This window comes from Chamaea fasciata, unplaced genomic scaffold (genome assembly GCF_029207755.1).
Source record: "Chamaea fasciata isolate MVZ Bird 193981 ecotype frontalis unplaced genomic scaffold, bChaFas1.0.hap1 SCAF_20, whole genome shotgun sequence".
NCBI classification, from domain to species: domain Eukaryota; kingdom Metazoa; phylum Chordata; class Aves; order Passeriformes; family Sylviidae; genus Chamaea; species Chamaea fasciata.
Window position 1 is genome coordinate 9,912,493 of NW_027094105.1, and position 21,503 is coordinate 9,933,995.

Below are 21,503 nucleotides of genomic sequence, written 5' to 3' on the forward strand. Positions count from 1 at the left end.
GGGGGCTCAGCACACACCCAGCCTGTCCCAGCTCAGCAAAGCTGGGCTTTTCTAAGGGCTGGTTTTAAACACATGCACTGAGGGCAAGAAGGAAGCAGACACAGTGGGAGTGGTTTTATGGCACACAGAAAACAACGGGGGAGAAGTAGCGAGGAGAATGGATACACGGCTTCCTTCAGGTCACCAAATGTTTCAATTCCCAGGAAAATAGATGGAGAAGATCTGGCCAAATTCAAACAGCTGGATGTGCCTGACTGTCGATGCTTGGTGGCAGCACCTCACTACCCAGGACTTCTGGCACCTGCTGGCATGCGCTCTGAACAAGCCAAGCCCAACCCAGCCACCAGCGGGGCAGCTGTGCTCCTGTGCTTCCTCTCCTGCTCTGTGTTCACAGGAACAAGCAGTTGTGCATTAAGGTATGGAATCTAGTGACACTATTTCAGTCCCCTGCACCCAGAATGTTTCCCTGGGCTGAAAATGCCTAATTAAAAAATAAAAGTAAAGGAAAGCACTCTTCCCCCTTGCTTCCCCTCCTGCCCTTTAGTCCTCTACATGACTGGATGAGATGACCGAGGTCACTCCGGATGCCTGGAGGATCCACCAGCAGCACCGGGTCAGCACTGAGCAAGCGCATTGAGAACAAACATTTGGGAGACGCGTTTTCAGCTCTGACGGAAGGTACGTCAGTGAGCAATGCAGGGGAACAGAAATATTGAGTTTAAGAAAACCCTTTCATGAGGGAAATGGGAAGCAAAAGGCAAATAATCACAGGTGGAACATACTTTTTTCAAAAAAACTTTCAAAGATCTCGAGTGACACAGTCTATCCATCCTTCTGTGAGTTTCAAAAGAGCAGGAGAAGATTCAAAACATCACAGCACAGTCGGTAAATGAGCACAGCCCACTGAATGAACAAGATACTCTGTATTCATAAGAACTGAAGAATTCTCATTGCTTCAAGTTTTGTTCCCATTTCAGCTCTCTAAAATTCTTATGTCGTATTTGCAAAAGAAATAACCAGGCAATAATTAAAGCTAAAGGGAACTCTCCTATTTTCAATAATCTCAGGTCATTTCCCTTTAGAGGCAGACACCAGGAAGCAGAAATGCTGCCTTAAAGCCGGGAGCAGGGAGCTGATTGCTCAGTCCTCCCAGGCAAAAACGACATCTCCAAGTTCACATGGTTACAAAATAGATGGTGGACTCTATTTTGGGAAATATTTTATGGCACATAAATTGTTGCTAAATTGACTTGCTCAAACAATGACAGAGTGTGGAGCTACCTCTCCAATTAAAGTTCCTGGCTGGGTAAGGAAATCAGTTGTTGCATTTGCGGGCTGCCTAACAGTTGTACATTTTGAAACCGCTCTTTGCACACAGCGCGGCTCCCTCCTGCCATGGCCGGGTGCTGGCCACGGAAGAATCCCCCAGGGATGCTCGGTGATCCTGCCTTCCTCTCCTGCCCCAGGCTTTGCTTTTTCACCCTCTGGGCGGGCCCCTGTCCCTGCCTTTGTCAGAAGTCCGTGAATAACTGATCTCCCAAGGCAAAGCCTGTGCCGCAGCAGCAGGTACCTGAGGGGAGCTGGGGCAGCCTCTGCAAGTGTTAATTACACGTGAGAAGCCCATTATCCAGGGAAAGGCACCTGCTGGCACTGCAAATGACTAGGACCTGCCCTTCCTGCGCAGGGAGCCAGAGCAGGCTCATTTCCACACCAGATAACTCTTCAGCTCCCGCTCCCCAACACAGGCACACGACATTTCAACCAGCTGCACAGGAGCGAGCTTCCCTTAAAGCTGCACAGCTGTGTTTGCAGGCCTGGGCGCAGCTGCAGCAGGAGAGGCTTCAGGCTCACTGAGAGCGGTGCCCAGTGCTCTGGGGGGCAGAACACAGCCCGTGATGCACTCACAGAGAAAACCTTACCAGCAGTAGTCCAGGAGATGTGGGGGCAGGACAGGAATGTAAACGTGCTGCCAGAACATCGGGTAGAGCATGGCTGCAGACCCATGGATGCAGGCAGTTAACTGAAAAACACGGAGAAAGCAGAGCAGAAATGAGACAAAGCCCAAGCTTCAGAGGGTAAACTTGGAGGCCAGAAAGTAAAGAATGGATTCTGCTTTCCTGTCAATGCTGTGTTAGAAAATACACAGCACTGCTGGCAAAAACAAGGGGCTGGGGGGAGCAGGAGTGGCTGCCACCCGCCTGACTCTGTGCACGGCTGAGAACACGATTCACTCAACAAACCCAACCTGCAGAGAGCACCCAGCATCGAATAAAGCAACACAAACACGGGAACGAGAACACAAAGGGCACTAAGGAATAGCAATGGCAAATCTCCCAAACCTGGAAATTCCCACCCATCAAACATCATAAAACTGCTCTGAAATTATAACGCCGACCGAAAAAACCGTGGCACGCATTTCTTCAAAACACAGTACACTAAACTCAGTGATTAAATCTTGATGATTTAAAAGGGAAGTTTATCTAATTGCCCTTCACCTCATCATCTGATCCATTGATTTCTCGGTTATATTGTTAAAAACTCATGCAGAAGAGTTTTGGTGTGACAGGTACTGAAACAGCGAAGGCAAGTGCCAGTGAAGCCATGGGGAGAATCCTCACAGAGGAAATTACTGCTCTCAATCCTATTTCAAACAATAATTATTAACTTGGAAAAGAAGGTAAGCAGGATATTTGTTGCATTCACCAAGGATATTAATATGGAGCAGGTGGTAATGCTCAATAAGCCGATCTCAACAAAAGCTACAGGCAAAATACTGTAAGAGAAGGATATGAGCACACACACTTGGGGAAGTAAAATAAAGAAATCAGTCAGAGCACTCACACGCAGACACATCCAAGGCAGACTCGGAGGTGACAGGAGAGTGACATCCACCCTGTTCCCGGTTCAGTGCCCTTTCATCTCCAGGGACACCCAGCACAAGCACTACACTGAGCTGCACTTGTGAGAGATGTTTGGAACACAACTCTCCACGAATCCCCCAGCTCTCGGAAGGCAGGAGGAAATGGAGCATTTAATGCCATCTGGGCAGGGGCAAGGAGGGAGAGCGCTGCTCACAGGTCCTGAGGAGACAAACTCTAAGGGACCGGGGTCCCTGTGTGGCCTGAAGGTGTCCGAGATCAAACTAAGCAAAGACAAATCATGACATTAATTCTAGCATGGGTGGGGTATCAGACTGTTCATATGTTGGTCTAATTCCTCACCCTCAGAGGAGGAATTATTCCCAGGCAGGGAATAAGAGGTTGTGTCAGAGCTCCCCGTGCCGTGGCAGAAGTGGCACGGGAGGCTCTGCTCCAGGACCAGAGCAGCATCTGCGTCCCAATGGGATTCTTTGCTTTGTGCTAAAACTCCAAAAATCACAGAAAAACCATTCAAAGAAACCCACCTCAGTATGATGGAGCCAGACGGAAACACCCCTGAAATCCCCAAGCTTAAGCCATTTCAGAGTTTTGTGTAAGACACTTTATAATGAGAGCCAGAGCGCTGCTGCCCCATCCCAGGCAGGAAACACCTTGGGGTGGCCGGGCTGCAAGTCCTGAAGGAAAGGAGAATTCCGGCTGCAAGGAGAGCTCTGGTTTCATTTCTGCAGCAGCATGCTCCCACCAGCAGGTGAGCTTCTGCCAGGCGCAGGGGATTTATCATTTTGGTTCATACCTGGCTTTTCTTGAGGAGTTAGATCACGGAATATGTAACCAAATCTAACAGGATTAACTGTTATAACATTTTGAGGAATTACCTGCATTTCTGTTTGTAGAGAAGAAGAACAAAATGCAAGCAAACAGCTGTAACCTCTCCACAGGTTCAGTACACAGGGTTTATAAAACAGCTAACAAACACACCTCTGTTCAGTTACCTCTAAATCTTATTCAGCTTAAGGATATAAGGATATTTAAAATCCAAATTTGAATTTGAGATCATGTATTGTGGCACAGAATTCATTCCACCACAGAAGACTTTCCACCCAGGGTGGTTTCGTTTTCTCTCTCCTACCTGGCATTAAATTCAAGGCCCAAGTCTGGAGTGAGTCTCCCAACGCTAACAGAAATGAACTGCAGGCAGGTCCCTTCCACTTTTTGTGCTAAAAAGCTAAGAGCTGCAGACAAAGGCAGCAGCCCCTGAGCAGCCCCCCAGGCTGGCTGCACGCAGGGAATGGGGGTTTGGTTCCTTTCCAGGGACAAGGTCTTGGCAGTGCCAAGCACAGGCTGAGAGCAGAGAATGTTCCTGGGCTGGAACGGCGAGCGGCAACCGCTGGCTCGGGCCCAGCTCCTCAAACCTGCCTTACACTGTCACTCCAATCTGCCAGCAGTTTAGAGAGAAACTTGTAAGCTAAGAACACACAGTATGAATACCCCTCCCTCCCAAGAACCAGACGTGCTTTTATCTTGGACAGAGGCAAAAGGAAGAGAAATAGCAGAAAGAGAGGAAAAAAACCCAGCCCCACTTGTGAACTGGCTCATTAAGGAAGGCACAGTGACAGGTAAGTAATTCCTCTTCCCAGGCTCTGTCACAAAGGAAGAGATTAAACCAACCAACCACGCAACCTCTGAAATGCTTTGGGCAGCCCTTCTCTTCTTCCCTCCTCTCTGATCATTTACGGTTCTTTTCATCCCCTTGTTTGCTGAAATAAACACCTCTCCTTCGTTTCATTCCATTACCAGACCTGGGTGGAATTTTCCTTATTTTAGCAGTGAGGACACAGAACGTGTGGCAGATAGAGAAGTTAAGATTTTACAAGTTTTCTACGGTATTAAACTTTACAATACTTAAATGCTTTCAGTTAAATGTGGGATTGATTGTAAACATTAATAATTGTTATGAGGTGCCAGGGGCTATTATAATTCTCCTTCCCCTTACCTTTCAAAATGATATTGTAATAGTTATTCCGGGATTAAGCCTGAGGCCTTACTCGCCTCATTTCTGTGCCCTGTGCTGCCATCACTCCAGCCTTGCAGAGCACTCACGGTGCCACGGAGCAGTTTGAATCTCACAGCAGGTAAGCAGGCCAGGTGGTACAGCCATTCACCAGCTCCAGCCCCAGGAAATGGCAATGGCAGCTGCACTTCAGCCACGACTGCTCCAGTGCTCAGCCCGCAGCACTGGAGTCCAAAATTAGTTAAACCATCTTCAGCACTCACAAAGGAAAGCAATCAATAGCCATTTACAGAGCAAACACGATGACCACGGAGCATTTGCTTTCATAAAGAAAATCACAATCTTATTGACTGCTAAACCTTGAAATGCATAACACAAAACTTTGAACTGAATCAAGCCCTGTGCTTGTTTTGATCTCCAGCCATTTTTAGAAGAGAGTACTCTAGAATATTCAGCAGCTTTCATCTCTCAGACACTTGATGGAGCCTAAGGAGCATTAAGACTAAACCTTATCAACCACAAGTGCAAAACTGCATTGTCAATGTACTTCAGCCCACTCCTCTGGTCCATCCAGAACAGGTCACTGGAACATCCATTTGACAGTGCCATTTATCCTTTTTTTTTTCCCTGTCAAGTAAATTCTGAATAAAGGACTTTACCATGGCATAAGTCTTTGAACATTCGTGTGCCAAACAGCCACAAAAATCCCTGTATCCAAAAAAAGCTTTTGAACATCAGGGGCCAATAGAAGCTCCACGAAATCCTCACATAAGGCACAGAACTGAGCTGAGGCTGCGTAACTGAGGTTGAAAGATGGACCTGGAGATAATCAGTTAACTTCCTACACATGACTGTGATTAAAAAACAAATTAAATACTGTGAATAGAAGAAATTCTAGTGCATTTTACTTACAGTGCTCAGCTTACTACAGCAAATGAGGATGCGGCGCTCGTACAGCATACTGGCGTAGAGATGCAGCATGTTGTTGACATCAACTGCTACAAAATACTCTGTCAGATTTCTCTGGGGAAGAGAGAAAAACCATTTTTGACTCATGATATTACAAAACCAAGTGTCCTTAACAAAAAACCAAATAAAAAAAAAAAAAAAAAAACAAAGAGATTTCATCTTTTTATTGTGCTACATCCAGTACGTGGCTTAACAAAGGAAAGCAGGATTTCATCTTATGGCAAAGGCCTTTCTAATTGCAGTATCTCTCCCCAAAGTTTTGGGGAGCTGGGTCTTGCAGTAATAAAAGTGATGATGTTTCACACACGGTTTTTAGGATACAAAATACTTCTCTGAGAAAATGTTCTGTCACTTTTGTGGGGACTTTAAAGCTGCCTGATAAAGTACCAAAACCCCACATCCCAAAACTAAAAGCGGCTCTCAGAGGCCAATTCTAATACAGCAAATTCAGTTGTGAGCTCGGCCTGTGCTAGAACAATTCTGACTATTGGGAACACACCCGGGCATCACACACACACAAACCCAGCTGTGTGAACTGAACCCCTCACTTGGGGCCCTCGGACATCCCGGGGTGGGAGACAGGAGCACTTCCCTGGGGAGGCTGAGGAAGGAGGAAAGGGATGCTCTCTCTGAGCACTTCACTTCTCAAAACATAGAAATTTTAGAAAAGGGGAGAGGTGGAGGAAAAGGTAATACCCAAAAATGCTGAATTAGGGAATTTGTTTCCAAATAGCTTCTTACAGACATGAAAGGGTTGCTATAGGATAAAGACAGCCTTATACAAAAAGCACATGTGAGAGCAAAATTAGATTAGTCATGAATTCAAGTGCAATCTTAATCATCCTTAAATAAAAAAGTGCAGAAAAGCAAAAAGCAAATATGATTTAGAAACTTAAAGAAGCTCAACAAAGCCTATTAGCACTTTTGACAGATCCAAGATACTTGGCCTGAGAAGTCTGCCAAGATGCTTCATACTGTGCAAAAATATGTTCCCCAGCTTGCCATCCAAACACAAAGAACTGAAGGAAAATTAAGCATTGTATTTGGGAGACTTTGGTACCAGTATGTAGAGGGATAAAAACTGAGCTCATTATGGTTGGCTTCAAACATGTAAAATAAAACAATCACTCAGGTCTTTGTTACAGCAGAGCTGGAGCCACAGACAGGTACAGTCAAAGGAGAAAAAAAAAAAAAAGCCAACACATTGTGCCAAAAACCTATTAAACTATCATGTACTTTTTCTGTATTTCTCATCCCATCTGTGCTGATTAACATGATATTTTTGTCTAAACATAAGCTGTCTTCTCTACGGCTCTTCTTCCCCCTCTCACCCACCCCTCCAGCACGCCAAAACACAGCTCATGACGACACAATTCCTGCTAATAGTGGGCATTCAAAGGATTTTTAAGGAGCCCTGAACTCCCTTTGATGCCGCCCAAGTCAGGGGCACAGCAAAAGCAGCCCACAATCCCTGCATCCAGCCCGAGGATGCGGCCCCGCTCCACGTGGATCTGTCTGCGAGGCAACAGCCTCCACTGCAAGAGGAAAATAGACGTGGGGACTCGATCTGCAATTGTTCTTTCATCGAGTTTACTGTGATGACATGACACACAAATGTACCTTCAGATGGGAAGATTTATAAGGTTTCAGTCTTGTCTGCTCTCTGAGATTTGCCAAGGACACCTGGGGACCATGTGGGCTGCATGGAAATGTATTGGTACTGAGGAGATTCACGTGTTCCCTCGAAGTTGTATTTATAAGAAAGCTGTCAGCTCTGAAGCTGAAATTGGGACTTACACATGTATTTTGAAAGACATGTCTCGTAAGTGACAAAACCATGAATGAGTTAAATAAATACAAATGAAAGCGTTCCAGTTTGCAGGGTAATTGTTATGTATTTTGCTTCCTAGGATTTAAACCTTTCTTGGGGCAGTAAAATGGGGGATTTTCAGAACAGGTATCCCCACTCCTCTCAAAATTCACCAGGAGTGCTACAGAACTCCCTCACACTCCTTCAAAAGTTCATCCCCAGATCAACCAGCCATCCAATCATTTGCCATCTAATATCAGCATACACTGGCTGCACTGACTTCTGAGATTAGAAACCACCTCATTCTCTTCCACCATCATCTAAAGAGGAAGATGGACCAATGTGGTACAGGACATCATCCCCAAGGAAATGCCATCACTTCGGCCTGTCAACTTACCTGCTGCTTCTGAAACACAACAGCTAGCACCAGGAACTTCAGCCTTGCACTGTATCTCCTGCAACCAACCCCATTCCTTTCTGAAGTCACTCTGCATTTCCATATCCCTCACACAACTCACATCTCCTGAAGCAGGGAATGAGTTGCTGTTGCAGAAAAGTGCCCGTGCTAAATGGTTCTGTGACTCATTAAGCACACTGATCTGACACAAAGTCAGGTAGTCCCAAGAGGTTTCTTAACACTCCAAACAGAGCTCTCTGCAGCTCTTCATTCAGCATCACGTCCAAGTCTGGCACCACTAAAACTTTTGCTAATACGGGTTTAGATGCAATTCCTGGTAAGATATGTGGAATTTTTAATAAATCAGGCCAATTGATTAAAATACAGCAGACTTGTGCCCATTTAATCTCCTTGTATTATTCCCTAATCTGCTCCACTTCCACAGGAAAGTTGCTTTAACAGATAGATAGAACCTCCTAAGAAACGACACAATCCTGGGAGAGTGGAAGGTGTTGCTGCCCGTGGCAGGGGTGGCACTGGATGGGCTTTAAGGCCCCTTCCAACCAAATCATTCTGGGATTTTATGAGTCTGTGAATTAGGACAAGATTTGATGGCTGGTTCACACTCGGGAATTGATTCCTGAATTACACCCAGCGTATCATACTTGTACAAAAATAAAGCACCTCAGAAGAAAGAGCACATCTATTAAATTTCCTGTCAGAGTATGTGTCAGTATGAAGAGTCTGCAACACAGAAAAATCAGCAACAGTGTTTTGAAAGGCAAACAAAAAGCCCCGAATGCTATCTGCTATACAAATCACCCACAAATGAGATGGAATGTCTTGATGATTCCCTTTTTTCTTTCACGCCATCAGCTGAAGAATACGATGCTGAGACCGACGGCAAAATGCTCGGGAAAGAAAACTGAGATGTCAGGCACAGGAGTTTGGCTGAGACAGAGCAGGAGCACATTAAAGAGTATTTAAGAGAAGCAAATGCCAGCATTGTCTCCCCACAGACTTATCATCTGGCTGGAAAGCTGAGCCAGGCTGGAACACACCCCACTGTGCAAGGCTCACAAAGTCTCCCAGAAAGTGGCTCTGAAGAGCCCTGGGGTGCTTGGCATTCTCAGGAGCCACGGAGCAAGCAGAGCACGTTCCCTGCTCTCTCAGGTCATTCTTCCAGAGGGGTGGCAGTGAAGGATTAGCAGAGCTGCTGTTTTGCCCACAGTCTGTCCACCAGCACCCTGTCCTTCAGACAGTTCAGCCTTTAATCACACATGCAGACGGTCAGCTACTGACTGCTCACTACTTTACAGAATAAAGCCTATCCCAAAGAGAGCAATAGTTGCCATCGGTGCAGCTGCTGACATCAGATGGAAACAATAAAGTGTAGGGTCCTCCCAAATACTCACATTTTCAGGGATACTGGGAAGCTCTCTGGTGTCAGGCACAGTAAAGTAAGAGTGCTACAAGAAGAGCAAATATCGATTATTTCAATAATGTCGAAAGCAATGTAAGTTTGTTGCTGGGTATTAGTATGAGCAGTAACAGGAGGTTCTCAGCTAAGTGAAAATGACAGAACATTCATTACCAACTAGCAGCCCCAGTTCTCTGTCCTGGATTCCACAGGCTGGGTTCCCAGATCACAGAAGCAATAGGAAACGCAGCAAGATAGAAAGTATCAAATGAAAGTTATATTCCATGGTTTTGTTCTTCAGGGCTCTGCTACAGACAGATGTGTGTGCTGCTCACACGGGCTGTGACAGATGCCAAGGGAACCCCAAGGCAGGCTGTAATTCAAGCAGGATGGACCTCAGGGAGCAGCAGCAGGCCGGGCCTTCTCTGACCCACAGCAGCAGAGAGGTCTGTCCCAGCCACGGGGGAAGTTATGGGAATGTTCTGGGAAATGCCTCCTAAGGTTCAATGCCTGCTTTCCTGAGAAATACTGCAAAGCTCCAGGTCACTTTTATACACACTAAAAGCGTATTTTGAAAGACCATATTGCTCTCATATTTTCATAATTCATTACATTATTCAATGTTTTCAATTGTCTGCATTCCAGGAGCCCAGGTTCACTCCAGCTCCCAGTCTGACCACGGATGACTCGCATGATCCTTGGTCAGGGCTTTGCAAAGCAGAGAATGTGACTTGTATACAATTCACACAATATTTATGATTTTCACAATTTGTCTCAGGGCTACTTATTAATACTGGCTGAAGCCTTAAAGGCTGTTCCATCCTTGGCACAGCTCCACAACTGGCACAATTCTCTTGCACACAAATCTCAGCCGTCACAGCGCTTCCTGATCAGGCTGTAACCTGAAATAGCAGGCGGGGACCACAGCCCCGCTGAATGGAGACACTAAATCAGAAACACAAGTTTCGCTTTCTGACGCACCACTGGTTTGGTTTGGTTTGGTTTGGCTGCAAAGAGGCCATGCCAAGGCACAGGAACAGCACTCTGAGCTGTACCACACAGAGCAACCTCACTCCCACCCCGCAATGGGCTCAGAAACAGCCAAAACAAAATCAGAAAGACACGGTCCCTGGGTTGCTTTTTCTATCCTTTCTTGCTCCATCACCCATGAAATGTCTGAGACAAGGGGAGACAGGCAGCATTCCTTGGAACCACTGGTATGAAAAAGCTGGAATATCCCCAGTGCCCCTGGCCTTGGGAGACAGCTCGTCCCCTAAACAGAAATGCTGCTCCTCAAGAGGAATCTTGGAGGGGCTGGGGACGTGTCCAGGGCCGGCTGGGACCAGCAGGGCCACACAGCTGCTCCCTGGGCACTGCCAGCCTCGGCAGGAGCCAGGGGCAGGAGCTGCTTCTTGCCAGAAAGTGCTTTAGGAGTACAGGAAATGCAAGGGACTCTTCCCAGGAGGGTCCACATGAACTCTCAGCTGGCAGCAGCAGCCAGGGGCATCTGCAGTGCTCACCACAGCCTGGAGCACAAGGCTGTGCTGCAAACGTGAAGACAAAACCCCCAAAAGACTAAATTCAAAACACAATCCTGTCAATAAAATCCCACATCTATACTGTCAGTGCGCTTCGTTTAATTTTCTCACACAACAGAAAAATGAAACAAATGCCTTTCTGTGTGAGGCTTTTTGAGGCAGGGGGAAGGAAGAGGAGAAGGAACCAGAAAATGTGATGAGCAGTTAATGCTCCCAAGGCTGCTGTGATAGGTTAGTGCCTGTCTGCTTCCCAGCCTGCTCCCCCTTCAAACTCCCCGGGCAGGAGCTGTGCAGGAGCGTGGGCAGTAAATGCCCCTCGGTGCTCCTGACCTCGCCCAGGTCACCGAGGGTGTGGTGAGACATTCCCAGGGGAATACACACAGCCCTCCTCCACCCAGCTGCCTTTCAAAGACATCTGAGGTTAGCAGAGGGAAGCAGAGGGCCCCAGTTGTGAGAAGGGAATTTCACAGCTCCTCACAGGAAAACAACACCTGTGCACAAGCTCCAGGAGAGAGGATTGCTTGTGACATTCCTCTGCCATGACAGGGAATGAATATTAAACACCTTGGTTTACATCTCCCCCCACACTTACCACTCCAAGATGAACAGAGGTTCCTGGCTCAGGGATGGTAAGTTTATGAAACGTTTCCAGGAGCTCACTCCTCTGACTATCCTGAAATGGGAAGAATAAACCAGGAATACTGAGCTGTCACCAGGTAAAGGCTGAGGCAGCAGGGCAGGGTGGGCCAGAGGGGTGGGTGAACATTTTGCACGTGTAACACCAGTTCTACTTCTACTGCCCACGACAAACTCGGATCAGAGGCCTGGCAGAGACTGAGGGGACTCTGCAATAGGGGAAGTGCAGAATGACAAACTGTGCTGAACACAGCTGAGGAGTCAGGAAGGCCAGCACGGGTGACTGCAGGGACATGGGCAGGATCCACAGCCACAGGCTCGCGCTTTATCTTTTCCAAAAACGTCATTAAATGTGTATTTATTTTTCAGAGGCACTTGCCAAGCTGAATATGATCTTCTGTATCACTGCATCATACAGATTAATAATTCACATGGCCATCTCTGATAGAAGCACTTCTTCAAACAGCTCCTTTCATCCTCTCACCCTCACTCATTTGATACTGGGATAGGAAAAGGAGGGTCAGTATTGTAGAATAATACCTGTCCTTTTGCTGAATAATCTGCCAAGACATTGAGTAGTTTATAAAAGACTTCAAACCACGGGAGGTAACTGAAAAAAAAAAAAAGAAAAGACAGTTATTTTGGTTTTGAATCCTAATACAAGTGGACTCTTAAAATTGAACAATTAGTATCTCAGTTTTTGTTTTAAAATCTCTTTCCATCACTGTATGTAGCCAGGCCCTTGCTTCAGTCAAACAGAAACTTCACCTTCAGCACATGCACTCAACTTCCAAAAGAAGAAACAAAATTAAAAGGGAAACATGCAGAAAAACCACATCTTTTTAATTTCCTTTACATGTCCATTCCACAAAGTAAGACAGTGAGGATGTCCCTTCTCACTGCAGCTTTGGTAGGAGTCTGTGCCCTGTTTTAGTGGCACGGTTCTTTATTTCCATCGCTCTCCCAACACCAGTGAGGAACTTCCCTCGGCTGTGGTGAATGCAAAACCAGTCAGAGATGCACTCCCTGATGCTCCCTAATCACAGCTGCTTTCTGAAGCAAATGGATTCTATTTTGATACAGTTAGACAGGATTTAAAGTTTCTATAAAATATGACTACATCCTGACAGCTGTAAGGAATGCAGTGCCCTGTGGTCCCTGGCTGTGCAGCTCTGGTGATAGATGAGGTGAGAAGCTCTCTATGAGACAGACAAAGTGACTGGCACTCCATCATTAGCGTTTGTTTGAAGCCTGCAAATGCTACTGTAAAATGTAAGTAGCTTATCAAAATATACTGATAAGCAACTTAACTTTTCATGTTATATGACAGCATTATCGTTTAAATTAATACGCTCTAAACATCTTTACGAAGTGTGTATTCGGATAGGGCAGAAAGACAGACAATTACCACTTTAAACAGCATTTAAGTTTGACATTATATTGTAAACAATCCGGAAGGATTAGGTGGAAGATAAGTTTCTTTCTTTCTGTTTAGTTAAATAAACTTCAGCAGAGTTAAAAGCCATTACAGGAGCAACAAGAAATCCTCTCCAAACATATCTGCTAAGTAGAGATTAAGAACCTGGTAAACAAATCCGTGCAAGGCATCTATCAAAAGTTTGAGAAGGCAGAAAAGCAGGAAGGCAGCAAGCTCCCTGGCAGTGGGAAACCAAAGCTGCTTCCACGGGGGCACCATTAAAAGTTCTACCTAATCGCTCAGGGACTTGGCCAGAAAAATACATTTCCAGAGTTGAAATGAGAATCCTTAAAACCAGTGCTGTGCTTCTAATGTCTGCGTGTCATGTCTTGTAGATTTTTCACTCAGCACCGATTTTAAATTTTTTACTTGGCACCTAGGAAAGAGCCTCTGTGATTCCAATAAAAATAGCCCAGATACGCCTCATATTCACACAATGTCAAAACACCAGCACGCCCCCCAGAGAAACAGACAGCCCCATTTCTGCTACACTTCTGACTCCCTGGCTTCCCCTCCTCTTCCCCAGTATCCTCTGATGAACCTATTGTCCTTTTTTTAACATTCACTCCTCCTCGTTTTCCGAATGATGGGTTAGCATCTCATCATAACTGCTTCTTTTTCTGTTTTGAGAATAATGTCCCATTTTGAGGACAGCGTCACAGTTTGGGATCTGAGGGAATGAGCTGGTATTTGAAGCAGAACTCATCCCTCCACAACGCATGGGGATCTGTGTGGCTCTGGCTCAAGAGAGGGGCAAGACAAACGAAGACAAACCCACCACAACATTGTGCAAACTGTGCCAACGATCTCACTTCACTTTTCACCCCGCTCCACTGTCACCACACAGTTCAGGATCCCTCTCGTCCCAAAATCTCTGGATACATTAGAAGGATAACTTATCCTGCCACCTTCAATACTCTTACTTCATCACTTAATCCATGTGTTGACTACTCAAGAATAAAACAGCTCTGCTTTCATTAGACCAAACCGTGATCAAAGTTGAAAAAACATCTAAAAAACCCCCCAAGAAATAAAGTTATCTGAATTTGTTTCTAGATGTCTGCCAAAAGGAAAAATCGTGGATTTTTTTTTTTTTTCTGATAGAAAGCAAATCCTCCAGGCAGCCTTTAAACAGCCCTCCAAAGAAACACAGGCTGGGTTTATAACCCCAAACCTTCTGCGCCGCGCGGACCTTAAGTGGCACAACTGGTAGCGCTACGGAAGATTTATGGCTTATGACTTGCTCATATTTAATTTGTAACCAAACACTTCCCCTTCCTCTTAGCTACCTCAGAAGTTTTGATTAACTCTTGTTTTCACGGGTCAGAGGTTAAGCAAAGGAAGGGAAGCGCTCCGCGGTGAGATTGCCCAGAGCCCCGGGAGCGGCCGCAGCAGCCGCAGGGCCGCGGGGACGGCACAGCACCCAGCAGGGCTGCACTTCAAAGGGCCAGCCAGCACACGGCACCTGGGGCTGCACAGCAAACAAAAACAGAGGGGCAGCCTGAAATCTCTGGTCTTGTTTAGCTTTCTGCTTGCTGCTACAGAGGTGACTCTCCGGTGAAGACAAAAAGGAGAGATTTTTCCAGGGTTATTTGTAGCAGGCAACCAGGAAGGAGGATGCAGTAGCAGGATACCCAACCTGTGAATGCTGAACTCATCAAACCCAACCTCCAGGGAGCACTCCAGGGTTTGGGAACCTTGTCAGCAAAAACACTCCATGTTCCAGTGCAGCAGCAGCAAACCCCAGTGGCAACGGGGACCTTTTCAAATGATTTATGAAGATTTGCCAATTACCATAGCAACTGTTTACAAAGCTCACGTTTAACACTGCCGGCTCCAACATTGCATTTACTGGTGCGCTGACACGGTGAAAAAGCAGAGCCACCTGTGGAAGGGTACCTGTGGCACCTCTGGTGTCCTCTGGAGCCGTGAAGTCCCACCTTGGCTGCCAATTCCCGGAGCAGCAGAGCAGCTCCCGGGCCGTGCCCAGGCTGAGCTGCACTCGGGTACAGCTCTCCTCTGAAATTACTGGGACTCAGTAACCAGCCTGACATCAACACAGATCATGCAGCATCTCCTCCTAGACTGAGTTGCAGGCACACATAACTTTTACTCCTTCCATTCACACAGATCAGAAGTGGAATTTTTAACACGTATTTATTTATAACACATACTATATATATTTTGATAACAGCATAACCAACTGCCATCTCCCTTGCAAAACAGAACAGTCATTTCCATTTTGCAGATGGGCACACTTCTCTGTGGTGACAGGCTTACAAAATCTGTCTGTATTAGCCAGGATTGGTTTCATGGAGTTCCCAAATCTTGACCTTTTTCCTCAGCACAATAATCTACAGTGACCTAGAACACAGAATACAATCATGACCTCATTATTATATGAACTATAGACACATCATCACTAACTTCACTGACAGAAGTGTAAGGAAGAGGAAATTCAGGCCAAATGCATCTTCTGCCAGCACTACTCCTGCATGTGCCACTAAAACACCCAGTGCCTCAGTTCACGGACTCTGAAGAACAGATAATAACAAACAACAATCCCCCCACTGAGCCCAGGTCCTTGGCTGTGGCAGTGATGTCACCGTGGAGCCCAGCAGGGTGACACTGCAACAGGAGTGACCCGTGCCACACGGGCAGCTGCTCCTCTCCTGTGTCCCCTCCACTGCAACCAAGAGCAGAACTCCAGCACAGTTAGGAGAGAGCTGAAAATCCCAAGGAAGATTCAGCAGATTGAAAAAAGAGATGGAATTGCTACTTATCATTATTATTATTATTATTATTATTATTATTATTATTATTACTGCCATTTTTCATTTCAGTGTAGGAACCCAGTGAAGGCTCCTGGTAAAGCAGAACACATTTCTGACTCCCAGCGCCCGTCAACTCCCGCAGGACAAATGACAGCTCCTCAGCAGGAACTCAGATCTTTGCGGGCAATCCCAACATTGTGTGTGAAAAAATGCAAGGATGGAAAACATATCAAAACTTACCCCAGTCTCTTGGTGACTTGTTATCTTAGGACCTCTTGCATTTAAAGATAAAACTCTGCAATTTAAACTCAAACCCAGTACTGCTTCTTTCCACCCTCCTGTACCTGGCAACTAATGATTCTGCCCCCAGCCAGCATTATTCCTAAGCATGGAATCACGTTCTATTTTAGGTCAGTAATGGCTCTAATGATGAACTAAGTTATGTCTGCCAGGCCACAACACTCTTCAGGGGTTCTATGCAAACATGATTTCAAATAGCAAAAACACATTACCAAAGTACCTTTTCCTTCCCTTCATTAAAAGTATTCATTTCTTTTTTTAATTATTTCTAAATTTCCCCTAATTTTTAACAGTTAAGATGAAGTAAAATGACATTAAACTACAAATTTTTAAAACTAATCCCATTTCTCTGCTCAAGAGAGGGATGACTCTTCACATGCCATTATTTTCCTTGCAGGAATACACACTTAAAATCTTTTCCCCACCTGCTTTTCCTTCCGTCACCCAGTGTTTCCAGCGTCTTTACAAAATGCATTTGAAAGAACCAAGGCATGTCTGGGCTCATCTGGGAATTTCCGTAGGCTAAATTCTCACTTCAGCTGTTCCTGTGTTCCGGGGTCTTCCCTACACCTCATGGACCTCGGTGCCTCGTTATTCTCTGCTCTAGACTCGGTCTATTGACACCTTCTCACACTTGGGAGCTTAAGCCCAGACACCCCAAATCTCCATAGCAACCCCTGTGCATGAGGATGAGATGCCGCCTTACCTTCCCCGGGAGCAGCCAACAGCCTCCTTTGAACATCAGCTTTGTATTTCTCTCTTTATTTCGGCTCTGCCTGTGTGTCAGACCTGCCCCACTGCAAGCGCCCCTGCCAGTGCACAAAGCCAGCTGCACCCTTGCCTCTCCTCGCTCCCACAGCTCTTGTCTGCCTGCATTTCCCCCGATCCTGTCCAAACTTCCCTTTGATTACTGCCCATGAGGGATCATTCCGTGATTCAGTTCCCAGTTATGCAGCTTAAGCATGACTCGCGGACACATTTCAGAAGTACTAAACCCCACAGTTTGGATCTCCTCTTACGGGGCATCTCAATAGATAATTGTCAACAGCAAGCGCTTACTTTGCTGACTTGCCGTTGTGTATTAACAACACCAATTAAAACATTCCCTTTCCTGTTTTCCTGCACAATGTGACCACGTCTGAGAAGTTCCAGCAAGTCCTTCACACAAAGCCTCCCCAAATTCCCTAAATGCCAGCACTGAGCCCAGCCCTTCCCCAAGAGCTCCCAGGGCCCTGGAGCTGCAGCTCCCAGAGAAGCTCAAGGCAGCTGAAAGCCAACAGGGAGCCACGAAACTGCAACACGGAGAGTTATGATGCAACAATTTTAGATTTTAGCCGAGCTAAGGAGTGCCAGGGCAGCTCCCGATGCCCGTTCAGAGCGGCTTCTGTTCGTGCCCTGCCACCTAACTGGGACACGGACACGGCACTGCAGGCTGAGTGGGACAACGCTGTCACCCTCCCCCGGGCTCCTTGTGCTCACTCCAAGACCCTGCGGGGGAAAAAGAGCCCAGTGCAGCTGCACTGTGGAATTTCTGTAAATACTGGCTCTAAATTATTTGGACCTTAAAAAAAAAATTGGTTATGAAGGAGTTAGAGCAGTTTGGCACGTGAAGCTGGATTTCAAAAAGCAGGATGCACCAGACAGCACGAGAGCCTCAAGATCCCCACCGAAGTGACAATACAGAGAGAGGATTCCAAAGGCTTAGCTTGTCAAGGAATCTCTCTTCTCAAACCACGTTTAAAAGCACACATGAAAGTGCTGGAAGAGAGAATTCTAGATGTGGCAGACAATCAGAGATCCCACTAGGTTTGAGACATCTGGCATCAGTTGAAATCCATCACATTTCATTTGAGGATCAAAGCCTGCTGTTAAGTCTATCACAGGTTGAAATAGTAGATCCTGAACAGCCTTTTCATCCCAATGCAAATTAACCCTTTTTCCTTGACCAGAGAAACAGCTCCTTTTCATTACTGACTCCAATCATATGTGCTTGTCAAGCTATGCCCTCTAGTACTAAGTTTCAGCTGAAATTTCAGCAGCATTATGAACTTTTTATCACAAATCAAAAGTGCTCCCTCCCAGCCACCAGGCCCTGTGCTCTGGCACGTGCTGCAGCGAGCTCCAAAGCCACTCTGGGACAGAGCTTGTGGCACCATCTGTAGTGCAGATAAATTCCTGAAGGGAAGGAAAATGTTGCATATAGGTAATGCCTTATAAAATAAGGGCCTTGTTACTCTTAAAACCACGGCTCAGACCTGCTACTTTGGCTAAGTAGAAGAGAACTAGGGGAAAGTGACTCAGCTGAATTAGAGATAGAGAAACAAGTTATATAAGCGTTACACGTTCACATCGTGGCGTGCGGTGCTCGGTTGAGTTGTGTTTGCTCTGGTTTAAAGCTGTGTAATTGATAAAGGCCTAACTGCTCACAAAGGCCTGGGTTTTGCAGCACAGGGGCTCTCCTGGGCACCTGCCTGGGGACCCTGCGACGCTTTGCCTCGTACAGGAGAATTTGACACGCCTCCCCTGTGCTCGGCTGCTGAAGGGATTTGCCACATATTGAAAAGTCAAAGCTGAGCATCAGGTGTGTATTTGTGATACCTGTGTGTGAGTTCTGAGGCACGATGGTGAATCCTCGCGTTTTGGCAAATTAGCTAGAGAGGACTTAGGGACAGGGAATGAGGATACTGCAGTAAGAGAGGAGAAATCAATTTCATGTACCTCTCTTTGCATTCCCCAAACCACTTGTGGTCCCTACTGGCAAGAAACAAAGTGAAGTGAAGCAAGAGGTTTTACAGTTCCCTTCACAGGGAGGGAGCCTCATCACAGTGAAGAAATATTCACATGCTCAGAGGGAGTACACACGGCTCCTAATAATAAGCAAAGTTGGTAGGAAGTCATGAAAGTTAAACTCAGACCCAAGCAGAGCTGAAAGAGCCAAGTGAAAAATTCATGATTGTGTCAGCGCTGTGGTACTGGCAACTGGTGATTTGAGAATGCAAGGAACTGGGCTAGCTAGGCATGTAAAAATCACCTTACTTACAGCAAACAAGCACTCGCAGAGCAAGGTGTCAACAGGAAGGCTACAAAGATCAAGTCTGATATTTGAGCTCAGGTTTTTTATGACCACCGTGTACAATGGTTCAGGATTCGCAGCAAACATTCAGGTGTAAAAACAAGCACACAAAATGACAGTACTTGATCTTCACCTGCAGAAATACCACCACTGATGGACCTACCCACAGAATTCCTGAAAATGCATGGCACATTAATTAACAGAAAAGTCTTTCTGGGCCATTTCCTGGCCAGCAAGCCCAATTTTTATTTATGAGACTTCTTGTCTAACCACCAGCTTGAGCAAATGATTAAAGCAGGAAGCTCCCCACAATCATTTAATTCTCTGAATACCCTAATACTAATAAATTCTAAACCCCACTGAGGACAGTTAGTGCAGGAGGAAGATCTGCCCCCTATCAAGCACGTTCATCAACAGCCGGGGTTACAAAGGAGGGGCTTTATTCGGGCTCCCTGCGTAGGCCAGGGAACTCTGCCTCTAGGCAGCCACACAAAGCCCCTCTCCCGTGAGTACAGTGCCTGGATCACGGCTCCTATTGGAACAACACGCACAAGTTACTCAAGCAGCTTTTCTGGGCAGTTCCACCTCTCGAGCAGCCCCAGCGTCTCCAATTACCTCTGCATAACCCGAGGGCTCTGCCACAGCTCCCGTTTTGAAGGAGGAAGTTGCCATGTAATCTCTTTGGGAATGTTGTACACATCTGTCAGCAGGGACAGGATGCTCTCGCTCCTGACAGATGCATTTGTAAGCCTTCAGACAGCAGCCCAAAAGTGATCCATTTGTGGAAGAGAGGATCTATCCATCTTGTACTTTAACTGCTTCCTCCCTGCCTTTTTGATGCCAGGGAGGGGCTTTTCCCCAAGGTGATGCACTAATTCAGTTTGTATTAGCTCTAAGATGAAGTTTCCAAGCCAGTCAGCCAGGGCCAAAGGTAATAAAAAGTGACATGATTTAATTACTTCTGTTACAGTTGTTCAGCAACGAAGGAAGGCGTGACATGAAGGCCTAATTAATTAAGTAAAATTGGTTTCTGGTCAGAAGGCAAGACCAGTGAAGGAGCTGGACTGAATGCAGTACTATCAGCTTTACCCAGTTGCACCAGTAGTGATACGTTACTAACACTTGACATTTTTGTTGTGATCCTTCTCACCGATATTTTACGAAAGTGTTTTGACTTGCAGTCAGGATTAAAGCTTCAACAAAATCTGCAATAAACTTTCCGTGACGCAGCTTCACCATTCCTCACATTTACTAAAAGTCAGTTAAATCAGTATTCCCTGGAACGCGTGGAACTGCGCAAGTGAGTTCACAGATTTTCCTCAAGGATACAGACTTGAGAGACACAGAAGATTGGAAGTGTTTGGGATCACAGTAATGGAAGCAGTAATTCTGACAAGCAGCCCAGCTCTGGAAAGCACAGCTGCAGGTGGGAGCTCACAACATCCCTGCCAGTGCAAGGCCCCAAAGCTGTTGCTGCGTGTGCTGGAGTGTTTCCATACCCACGCTCCTGCCCCGCTCCAGGGTCCCTCTCTCACTGGGGAGGGTTTGGCCCTGGCACTGTGCGCAGGGGAGCGTGAGGAAGCTGCAGGAGCTCCCCCAGCTCAGGACCAAAGCAAGGAAAGGCAAGACTGGAACACACTCAGTTTAACTGGAAGGCACATCTCTCTGGGCCAGAGCTGGAAGTGGAGAGCTCCAAGGCTTCTCCTTTAGCACAGCCCTGAGGAACAAACCCCTGCGGGCGCGGCGCCCATCGGTGCGGGTTCTAGAGCGAGGTTTGGAAGCATTTGCACAATTACGCTGCTCATAATTCAAACTCTGTTTTGTGTCTGTCGTTACAGGTCATTGTTGGCCAGATGGAAAATATTAAGGAAAAGGGATTGCAACTAAATCAATGGGCTGTAGAGTGCTGCCAAAAGGCCCCAGGCTAACTACAAGCAGATTTGCAGGCAGGCTCTGCTCCGGCACAAGGCGGGATCTGGCACATCCTCTGCCCTGCCTAACAGCAGGAGGGCACGGGGCCAGCTGAGAGCAGCTACTGTGCCAAACAGACTGTGCAGGCCTTGCTGCCTGAATGCTTCCACAGAAAGGCAGAATCCATGGGCTCCTGTAAACAACTCCCTCTACTTCTGCCTGCTCCTAACTCACAAGTGGGATAACTTCAGCCCACTACAACATTCATGCAAGCACACAGCTCGGCCTTGGTACCAGAATCAACAAAG

The 21,503-nt window shown here is 46.5% G+C and overlaps 1 protein-coding gene across 8 annotated transcripts in view; it reads right to left on the minus strand.

The window, feature by feature from the left end:
* Nucleotides 1–21,503, minus strand: part of DENND1A (DENN domain containing 1A) — a 149,031-nt gene that overhangs the window by 72,319 nt on the left and 55,209 nt on the right. For all 8 annotated transcript variants that reach the window (XM_066201358.1, XM_066201354.1, XM_066201357.1 and 5 more), the window contains exons 6-10: nt 12,201–12,270; nt 11,617–11,697; nt 9,482–9,535; nt 5,803–5,913; nt 1,920–2,020 (exon numbers count right to left, since the gene is read on the minus strand). In XM_066201358.1, coding sequence (XP_066057455.1) covers nt 1,920–2,020; nt 5,803–5,913; nt 9,482–9,535; nt 11,617–11,697; nt 12,201–12,270 — 417 coding nt within the window. The remainder of the gene's footprint in view (nt 1–1,919; nt 2,021–5,802; nt 5,914–9,481; nt 9,536–11,616; nt 11,698–12,200; nt 12,271–21,503) is intronic.